We start from the raw sequence: 11,689 nt of genomic DNA on the forward strand, positions 1-11,689 counted from the left end.
ATAGATAGGTAGCCCCAGCACACTGCCCCCAGTATATAGATTGGTAGCCACAGCACACTGTCCCCAGTATATAGATAGGTAGCCTCAGCACACTGCCCCCTATACTGGTAGCTATACTGGTAGCTCAGGAACACTCACCTCCCCCAGTATACAGGTAGCCCTAGCACACTACCCCCTACCAATATACAGGTAGCCCCAGCACACTCATCCCCCCCCCCCCCAGAATACTGGTATCCCTAGCGCTCTATCCCTCCCCCCTACCAATTTATAGGTATCCCCAGCACACTCCCGCCACCCCACCCCCCTCCCGCAGAATACAAGTAGCCCCAGCACACTGGCATAGCTCTGTGCTCTTGGCCCGTGTGCACACTTTGGCATCATGAAGCACTGACCTGCTGCATTCTCACAGAGCTGACTCTAAATATATTAGTATATTTGTGAGCTGGCTGCCGGCGCACCCCATTTCCTCCACCGGGTGGCGCTTTGGGCAATGGCCCCCTCCGCCGATTGGAAGAATGAGGCCTGCCCCCAGTAAACACAGGAATGGCCCCAGTTGACACAGAATTGCCCCCATTATTCACATTGATGCCCTCAGTAGCCAGTAGTCACAGTGACGCTCCACTAGCCAGTAGCCACAGTTATTCCCTCAATAGTCACAGGGATGCCCCCCAATAGCCAGTAGTCACAGTGATACACCTAAGAGTCAGAGGAATGCAGTCACTAGTCACAGTGATGCCTTCAGTAGTCATGGTGATGCCCCCAATAGCCAGCAGCCACCTTCCATAGCTAGCAGTCAGAGAAATGCCCCCAGTGATTACACCGGCAGTCACAGTGATGCCCCTAATTGTCACAGGAATTCCCTCAGTAGCCTGCACTGGATCATCCCTGGTCATAGGCCTCTACAGCCTTTGATCATACGCACATGTGAGCAGCAAACACGAGATGAAAGCGACCCACAGGTTGAAAATCGCTGAAATAGAGAGTTTGTGTCATGCTTCACCCTTTCAGACCATTGTATGATCCAAATGTGTTACCTTGCAAGTGTAAAATATTTGTTTTACTATATAGAGTTTTTCCTATCATTATAGTATATATATATATATATATATATATATATATATATATATATATTATGAATCACATACTACTTAGAAATGTATCTGGATAAAGCACCTTGCTCCAAAAAATAAATGTAAAACAGCATTTTTCTATATAAAATATATTTAATTCTCAACAAATAAAGACACATATAGTGCATATATAATATGCAAACAGAAACATAATTCCAAAATCCACTTTAGAAGCAAAACACTTTGAAATTACAGGAGACAAATATGACTTTCAAAATGAAATACATTGTCATCACTTCACCTTTATCATAAAGCATCAACTATTTTATCAAAATAATTAGTAGAAATATTCCACATACATAATACATAACCCATACCAGGACAAGGCAAACTGACTATCCTCTGGTATGATGTCCTATAACGGACCATACAATTGGATTATAGGAGTCAGTTTGTGCCCCAGGGTTATGTCTTTGACATTTGAAGCTACAAGCTTTTACATACAACCTTGAGAATTTTCTCATACAAAAACAATCTAGAAATAGATAGAACTAAACTTTTACATACAAAAATATTTGTATTTATCATGCCGCAAAGGAGCAACTATAACAATTCCAGCCGTCACTAAACTACAAGTTTAATGATGGGACATGTAGTGTGGTGACTGCTGGAGTGATACCAACAATTGTAATAACCAATCCATACAGAGATTTCATGAAGTTATACTCTACCACAACTCTGTGCCGAGATCTTAACATATAATGCGCTACAAACGCTGCAATATACAATACAGATGAACAGAGGGATCGGACTGTCTTCAGTCACACTCTATCCTTTTAGAAAAGATCTATCAACCTCCTAGTAAATGAGGTTGAGGAAAATGTTTCCTACTGAGCAAGAGGACAATGACTGAATATACTTCTAAGTCCTCTGGGTCCATGAGTAAAGAGTCCATCTACCAAGGTCTCCAGAGAGTGTTGGTGTTGATGCTCAGATCTGATGGCTTGATATGACAGAATCTGGATGGAGACGAAGAAGGAGAAGACATGGTGACATCTTCACTTGGCTTAAAATGGTTCAAAAGCCTGACTTCTGTTGACTTTTGATTTTGGTGGATGGAAAGGAAGCTGAGGACTTCATTGAAGCATCGGTTGTAGCCATCACTGAACTCGATGTGTGTACTATTAGTTTGATGCATGATATCTGAGAGGAAAAGAAGAAGAACGTTAGATATTTGACTATTACTCAAAAAAACTCTTTCGAAAATAGACATATATGGCTGAACATAGACACTAGCTGAACTATTGGTTGTTCATATCTATTCAGACTACTCCATATACATAAAAGGATTTATATGGCAAAAAGTTTATCTTCTGGAGAACAACCAAAAACATCTGCCCTTCTACATCTTAGATAGTTATCTGGTCCTAGTAAACATTTACATTCAGCGTGTATGGGCAATGTATTTCCCAAAAACGATATCTTACTAAAAGTCTAGAATTTATAAAGTTGCTCCGAGTCCCCACCAATTTTTGCAAATCAGAAAATATTAAGCGTTCTCTAAAAGGAGATACTCACTATTGGTTATGGGCAGAGCCTGTTGCTTGAGGTAGGTGACCGCCATCTCCAGGATATCAGCCTTCTCCAGCTTGACATTGGGCTGTTGTTTGTGGAACTCTTTCTCCAGAAGAAGTTTGAGTTGCTCGATGCTGTTATTTATCCTATCTCTGCGCATCTTCTCCACAATGGGTTTTCTTAGCTGTAGAAGAAGGAGACATCTCATTACTACATATGTCACGTATAGTATAGCCCTGCAATATTTATAGACTGACAAGGTCATACTTTGTTCTAATGATATGACATCTCTTACCTTATTTTTTTCCTTTGGGGATCCCTTGTGTTGCTCTAGGAATACAGAGCTAGGTGCCATGGTTCAGAGCTGATCAGAGACTTGTGTAGATCCTTGGATGAAGAAGTGTGCTGGCTGAGGGTGGCTTTGCCTCCTATTTATACTCCTCGGCCTGGCTAAAGATATGTGAGTCTGAGGTTTGTTATAGTTTCCCACACTCAGCAGCCAATCCTAAGAGCCGGAGGGACAATAGAAGAGGCATCCATTATGTCATGCTGCATTGACAGTGAATGGCTTGGGCATAATAAGCTAGTCTCAGAGGAGCAGGTGGGGAGTGTGTGAGAGGGGATATAGAGTGCTGGGAATGACGTGACCTGTGCTGGGAAAAATGCTTCCTTTACCAGTGCTGGCCCACTGACTAATGCCCCAGATCAATAGCATTCTGCCAACACACACTTAACAATTCGCAGCAATTCATGAATTTCTCCGCATTTTGCTTTTGGCGGGAAGTTGCTAATCACAACAGACATCAATGAGTGGGGCAATGCCCTAATCTCTGGTGATACACGTGCACACACACTCATCTAGACCTACCGTGTAAACAGGACTGATAGATAGGTAGGAGAGATGGAAATCAATTTAAGAGACATACATAACAGATGGGAATATAGTATGAAGGAAAGACAAGAGATAGAAACACATAAGAGGTTGGAAGATAATATACGGAAGAGAATGGATAGAATTAAAGTCATTATGGAGGGGAATAAATTAGTAAAGTATGAAGATCAGTACATAAAATAAGATATTAGAGGGCAACACAAAGATAAATAATTAAAACAAAAAAAATCTAAAAGATGTATGGAAAAAATAAGACAGATAAATAGAGATAGATATGACATAGATACATGTGAGACACGGAATAGACGGAATGGCGCAATCTTGATATATATAAAAAAGTAAAAATTATTATAGATTAGGCTACATAGAGCATGGTGAGATATATATATACTGTAGATAGGCTAGCTAGAAACAAATTAATCAACTCAATAAGAATTAAATTGATATATTGTAAAAAGATAGATAGAATATGGAGAAAAGAGAGAGACGGATATACGTAGATAGATAGGATATACATAGATAGATAGAAGGATAGGATATACAGGCAGTCCCCAGGTTACATAAAAGATAGGGTCTGGAGGTTTGTTCTTAAGTTGAATTTGTATGTGAGTCGAAACTGTATATTTTATAATTGAAGTTCTAGACAAAATTTTTTCTTTTGCCCAGTGACAATTGGAGTTTCAAACTTTTTGCTGCAATTTGCTGTAACAGATACCTTACAGCTGATCATTGCAGTCTGGGACTATAGTAAAGCATCCAGAGAGCTTCACCAGAGGTCACAGCAGGCAGACGGGTCCGTCTGTAACTATGGGTTGTCTGTAAGTCGGGTGTCCTTAAGTAGGGGACCGCCTGTAGATTGCCTCTTGCCTCAATAAAGATTACCAACTTTTGAATTTCACCTCTGGAGTGCTGTTCGCTTCTTCCAATTTGTATTTGCGTAAGATGCAAGCCAGGACCTTTGCGAGCTCTGCACCCCCCCTCCTTAAGGGTTCCATAAAGCTGTGCGAACTTGAACTCTATTTTTTGTAGATAGACATAAAGATAGCTATATAGATAGATAGTATGGGATCCATACAGAGACACAGATATAGATAGATGATAGATAGATAGAACCGAGAGCAAGATAGAATATAGATAGATGAAAAGAAGAGAGTCTATCTAGATAAAACGGAATACAGTGTTAGAAATTAGAAAGGTAGGAGAGAAAGCAAGATAGATGGTAGATAGAAAGATAAGAAGAGTTATACAAATGAAATAGTAAGATCAATAGACTAGTAAAATACATAAAAAGGAAGGAATTCTTAGATCGATAGATGATAAATACTGGACATAGGCTGGCTAGATGCATGTAAAAGAGGAGAGTGATAGAAATGAGAAGTTGCAGGACCTTGATCTGAAGAATGAAGTTCTTTAGTCCTTTAAAATGATATTATATTGAAAAAGATAGATAGATAGATAGATAGATAGATAGATAGATAGATGATATAATAAGATAGTAGATAATAGATAGATAGAAAGATAGCTAGATGAGATCAAAATAAATTAAATAAATAGATAGAAACACATGTTTAGATATTAAATAGATAGATTATAGAAAATTTAGATAGGCTACAGATATTGACAGAAAAGAGAAATGAGATTGATAGAAATAAGAAGTTTATTAAAGCCCCTGCACCAGTTTTTGTCTGACTTTCCACGCTGTTTGCACTTGTATTTATAAAGTGTCCTCAGCTGCACTATACCCGATCCAACACAAAAAATTCTGCACTGAAATAGTTGTTCCGATGCACAGTCGGACCTGAGGCCACATTTATCATGTGGTATCCAAAAGAATTGTGTTGTACACCCTATGTTAAATAAGGTTGGTGCACTCTGTCAGGGCAGTGCAGGGTGCGCCAGATTCGGGCGCCACAATTAATGAATCTGGAGCACCCTGCACACTACACAGGCAAACTGCACCAAGTGTTCAGTTTTTGAAAGTGGGCCAGTGTCTTTATATAAATTCTTATTTTTGGGGAAATCCAGTAGATAAGTGGAATCTAGTTTGTGCAGTAAATTGCCCCCTACGCTTCTAATGGTCGGTCAATGAAGAAGCGTGGATCCATGTGCCACGTGAAGTGGTTCATGTGAGTCGATTGCATCTATTGTTTCATAAGTTTCTTGTTTGTACCAAAATTGGAAATCAAATGGCTAGTTTATTGGGTGCAGTTGTATCCCCCAACTCAGTGATAGAGAATGCCCTCATGAGAAGATGACTACCTGATGACAGAGCCTCTGTAAATCCCACCGTCCAGGTTTTGGGAGATGCAAGGCTGTTACTGTAGAAAATACCAATAAAAGCTTTGCCTTTTGTCTTGCTGAGCAGCACACTACACACACTTATTGTCTTTCACCTACATGTAACTAAACCCAGGTAGGACTTAAGCACACAAGTCTATTGTTCTCTCTGCACATTTGTTATAAGATCAGGTCTTTTGTCTGGTGAAGCAGCTGTGGGGCTTTGAGTCCTCATTGTAAACTTGTGGGAAAGTGTCTGTCACAACTTCTCAGACGGCCTCTTAGAAACCAAAGATTAGCTCATTCTGTGTGTAATGGCAATATGGTCCACAGAACAACCATCCCGCCTTTTCTCCGGGACACCATGTCTTGTGCACCTCAGATGGTGGTCATTGATTCTCCTAATGCCTGGAGGTTGAGAACGGCGTTAGTTCCCAATCCATATTGATAATCTCTATTCACACACACTCCAGTCTGTTACAGGCTTTTCTCTATAGACTATAGTCATGTATATGTAATTATATGTCTACAATTCTGATGGTTACCAGGAGTGTGAAGAAACCTAAGTCATTAGAAGGAGTCTGAATAGTATTTAGAGGCAACTGTGTAATTTCTTTGGGGATAAGAATCTAAAGAGATGTTTATACAGCCCGATAATAGGGCAATTATTGAGAACAGTATATGAGGAACAATCCTTCCCAATAATTGCCCTAATTGTGTATCTGATCAGCCGACCAACAAGCATGCACTCATCATTCTATATTTTATGTAGAATATAAGGAATAAGTATATTGAATATAAGAATATAAGCCGACAAAATTGTTAAATAAGAATTTAGAAATTTAGAAGGGGTCACCATCACTTAATTTTAGTGTCCTTTCATGTTGTCTTTTGTAATGACTGTATAAAGTAAATACATTGGATCACATACTTAAAATAAATGGCACTGTACAGACAAAAAGTGGCATTGCTGACCTATAGGTTCCCATTCTAAAAATATTTTTTTGGATGTCACTGCATTGTACAAACACATACAGGTAAATTAGATGCCAAGGACATCCGCACAACCCTCCAGCCAGTGACATGGGAATGGTGTTCATAGTGGGGCATGCATTCAGTCTACCACCCGACCCCCGAGAACTTCACAGGACACAGGACATCACAAGAAGTCACGAAAGTGGTCGCCAGGACCGGCAACTCCAGCAGGCAGTTTACGGGGGTAAGTATAATACCTTATTAGAGTGTTTTACTTAGTCCTTGTGCAGACTATCATTGTTTTATACTGTGATATGGTCATGTTTTTTACAACTGTATCACAGCTCCATATATTTCTATGGGCTCATACACACTCCCATGGATTCACTGGCCCCGAGCATGGGCCCATTTACCCGCCAGGTCCTATTCCTATTCCTGAGTGTCATCCGCACCTGAAGGACCCACAGCAACAATTTGGATTAGCCCATATGCTGCACTTGATCAGGAGGGATTACCCTGGTAAACTTTCTTATTCTTGTGCAACTCCTTTAAGCTTAGTACACATTGTCAGAGTACGTTTTATATTGGAATAAGCTCCAAATTTGTTAGAGGAAGTAATCTACCCACTAAAGCCCCTGAATCAACAAAACTTTTTCCTGTCTTAGCTTTACTATAAAGGGGGCCATTGGAAAAAACATTGAACCCCCAGGTTTATTAAGTGGCACACATTTAGGTTTTTCCTTGTAAGAATAGATTCCTCTCCCAGATGCTTGAATATCGTGTTTTTCATTTGTGTCGGTAATGCCCAGTGTGACAGACTTATTGAAAGTGTCTAAAATTGTTGAAAAATAGCTCTTTCCTGAGAGGTTGTGCCATTCATTCCAGTCTATAATACTAAGGGGGGGAAAAACATTTCTAGCTCACAGCTTTTGACTGTGATGTAAATATTTTGCTAGAAGTCAGTTTAGGGTATATTTTCTGTACCATCGAGGCAGACGATGGGGCAGATTTATCTTCGTTCCACGCTTTTCTAGTGCATTGGGTATGCGTGCCTGGTGTGCGCCCAATTTGTCTTTGTATTTTTACTGCTTCCAAAAGTTTGCGCCTGATCTAACATTGTTTTGTGCCTGAAAAGTGCAAATAATTGAGCAAAAACACTCCGGTCCAGACCATCCTTAGGTAATCCTATGGCATGAGTTGCAAAAATATCTGTGCCTAAAAAGTCTAGAAGAAACTTGCATTTGAAAAAAAGCACACCGTGGCTTAGTAGAAAAGCTTTATGGAATTGCATTGCTGGGGACCTGGGTTCAAGTCCCAGGGTCAACATCTGCAAAGAGTTTGTATGTTCTCTCAATGTTTGCGTGGGTTTCCTCCCACACTCCAAAACATACTGGTAGGTTGATTAGATTGTGAGCCCCATTGTGGACAGGGACTGATTTGAAAAGCTCCATGCAGCGCTGCGTAATCTGTGTGCGCTATATAATTATAGGAATTATTAGACTGCAAAGACAAATGAGGTGCAAAAAAATTACTCGCTAGAGGCTCGAAAAGCGCACAGGGAAGGGAACAAAAAGTGATACCCAAAGAAGGTAAATATAAGTACGTGGGTTACCAAATACCTGAACTATGGAGTACAGCTTCTTGTTCCTACTTAATATGTGAAGAAAATTTGGACAGGGGGGAAGGAATGAGAAATAAAGAAAATCCAAAACTTACAATCCTCATATGAATCCCATAAATTGATGTGGCCAAAACTTTAAGTAACTATGGTAAGACCTTCTGTATATATAAAGCCACTAGGTTCTGTAGTTTAAACCAGGGACTGGATTTTCACAGAATACATCATAAATACCCCATGGGAGACCCAGGAAGCATTGGGAAGCAGTGCGATGAGTAAAAAAATTTTCTACCTATATAAAAATGTAAAAGAGTGCCAGACAGCCTTAGCTGGAAAATATATATACATGCGGTCCCCTACTTAAGAACACTCGACTTACATACGACCCCTAGTTACAAACGGACCACTGGATATTAGTAATTTATTGTACTTTAGTCCTAGGCTACAATAAACAGCCGTAACAGTTATCAAAGGTGTCTGTAATGAAGCTTTAGTGTTAATTCTGGTACTTATGACAACCCAACATTTTTAAAATCCAGTTGTCACAGAGACCAAAAAAGTTCTGGTTGGGATTACAATGATAAAGTATACAGTTCCGACTTGCATACAAATTCAACTTAAGAACAAACCTACAGACCCTATCTTGTATGTAACCCGGGGACTGTCTGTATATATATATATATATATATATATATATATATTTATATAGATAAATAATTCCATAAATCTACTATAGACATGCTGTGTTATAACAATGTCCATCGAGGGTATTTTTTCATATATTATTTTTATGTGTGCAAATATATGGCCCTCTAATCAACAGTATATAACACTCTATATAATAACATACAAATAGTAATGATTATTAAACGTTATGCATATTGCATCATTATATTCTGCAGTATATGGTGGACATATACAGAGAAAAATAATGTCTCTGGCCTTATGGCTTATACTTAACGTTTCTTATAGTGGTGAGACGATCCATAAAGCCGTCTATGGATTAGTAAGAATAGTCCAAAAAAAGCATCTTTTCAATTTGCCATAAAAGTCAAAATGAAATAGAATCGACTTTTTTTTCCAGATAAAAGACAGAATTCTAAGCTTTCTGCTGAAAGGCAAACGACAAATCTCATATCGGTTGGATTTTGGACAGATGTTATTTGTTAAGGTAAAATTGTGGCAAAGAAAGAATTGTGGAAAGTCCTAAACCTTCAAAGGCTAAATAGCGGTCAGATCTCCAAGCATTGGCTGTGATCACTGCATCCCAGATGGCTTTTTGACGCCCCAGCATTCCCACCAAACACAAAGACAAAGTCAAGCACCATTGCTAATGGGTTTTGTTGGTCGGCACACTTCTATTATACAAGGGAGGGGATAGATCATGGTGGAATAGTGTGGGAAAGTGAAAAGAGGGGAAATATTTCACCTTATTAGCCTAATAGGACATATCATTCAGCAGAATGGCTCAATGGGCAAATGGATAAACAGACAACAGAAGTGACAGACTGAAAGCTAAGTTTGATACTGATACGACAAACATGAGATGGGTCATGAACTCAGCTTATAGGAAGCCTGGCTTAGGGGACGTAAGAATAATGGCCTGTGCCAGGGTACAAAAGGTTTGCAATCTGTTGAGGGTTTCAGGTTGAAATTTGGATGTACAGTAATACAGTATAATTATATAATACACCATGAGCACTTGAGTGTTTTAGACTCATGGGATTTGTGATGGAAATGTGGTACTTATCACATATATACAAAACTAACTAACAAAAAACATATGTGAAACTAAGAATATATAGGGGTTGTATCATAAAAAGAATCCATAAATATCAAAGGTGTCTACCTTAAGGATGTGATTTGAGGAAGTTCAAAGGGTGCAAGTTGGCATTTGGATACGTTTGTACCAATATGCAATAGAAGAATGCAGCCATAACAAATCTTAACAAGGCATAAAATGTCCAGCAAAAAACCTGGTTAAACCTGGAAACATTGGTTATCTGCCAAGAGTCTGAAAACTGAGGAACCCAAATAGGGGCATCTATCAGTATGTGTTGGAAGCACAGAAACTACAAAAAGTTAAAGGAAACCTACCATCAGAAATCTCTAATATGCTAATTATTTGGAGAGGCTACTGGGGTGTGGAGTAGCCGCTCGATGGAGAGGCTACTCAAGGCTATTCCACTTCCCAGTAGCCTCTGCTGTTCCTGCCTACCTGTGCGCCACCAGCCTGTGTGAAAACACAGTACATCCGGCTTCAGTGGGGAGCGTGAGCGATGATGTGCGCATGCACACCTGGCACTCAAGCTGGAGTTACTGTGCATGCTCTGGCGGCTAGAGGCGTGAAAGTAGGCAGGGACAGCAGAGGCTATTGGGGCATGGAGTAGCTTCACGGAGAGGCTACTCCACGTCCCAGTAGCCGCTCTGAAAAATTTGCATATTAGACAGATAAACCCTAGATTAGGTTAGAAATTGTTATAGGGTTAGGAAAGCTTAGTTTAGGTTATTAAAGGGAACCTACCATCAGATTTACCTTAATGAGTACTGTAGATTCCCGACGGTAGGTGATATTAGATGTTAAGGTAAGTGGAAACAAAAGAGAAATGTATCAGACTTCATTCCTACCTTTCCTTTAGGATTCAATTCTTACTGTTTTGTTATTTGGTACTGGAAATCCAACTAAACTCCCTTGTGGGCAATGGGTTTTCAGCTGATTCTGAAATGGCAACAAAAATTTGCGTGTGTGATTTCAGCTTAAAGGAATTTTTGTTCTATTATTTCACATCTGTAATGACATATATGTAACACATATATGTGACCAATTGACCATTTTTTATGTGTCTTATCGCATTGTAAGATTCCTTAAGAAAAAAAGAATCATAACTTAAAGCTGCTGGGCCTCCCTATGAGCCATAGATTGTAAGCTTTTGCGAGCAGGGCCCACATTAATAATGTTTCATGCTATTATGAACTATGTTATTACCACACTAACATTAACATACTGGTAGGTTGATTAGATTGTGAGCCCCTGGGGGACAGGGAATGATTTGTCAAGCTCTTTGCAGTGCTGTGTAATCTGTGCGCTATATCAATAAAGAATTATTATTATTATTACCCTGTAAGGTCTTATTTTGTCTGTATTTGTACTGCATGATCTGTAAATCGTTGCAGGATATGTTGGTGCTACATAAATAATGATTTATTATTATTATTTATTATGAGCCCCTTTGAAGCTCCTAGGCCTAGGTCCCCCCTAAAAAAAAATATCTACAGTATTTT

At 39.4% G+C, this 11,689-nt stretch overlaps 1 protein-coding gene across 1 annotated transcript; it reads right to left on the reverse strand.

Moving 5' to 3' along the window:
- Nucleotides 1-1,228: 1,228 nt before the first annotated feature.
- On the reverse strand, nucleotides 1,229-3,062 carry LOC140065678 (transcription factor HES-5-like). The gene is made up of 3 exons (XM_072113252.1): nucleotides 2,941-3,062; nucleotides 2,649-2,829; nucleotides 1,229-2,273 (listed from the first exon to the last, which is right to left on the reverse strand). Exons 1-3 carry the CDS (start codon nucleotides 2,998-3,000, stop codon nucleotides 2,026-2,028), a joined length of 489 nt encoding a protein of 162 aa, XP_071969353.1. The 5' UTR covers nucleotides 3,001-3,062; the 3' UTR covers nucleotides 1,229-2,025.
- Nucleotides 3,063-11,689: the final 8,627 nt, after the last annotated feature.

This window comes from Engystomops pustulosus, chromosome 6 (genome assembly GCF_040894005.1).
Source record: "Engystomops pustulosus chromosome 6, aEngPut4.maternal, whole genome shotgun sequence".
Classification (NCBI taxonomy): domain Eukaryota; kingdom Metazoa; phylum Chordata; class Amphibia; order Anura; family Leptodactylidae; genus Engystomops; species Engystomops pustulosus.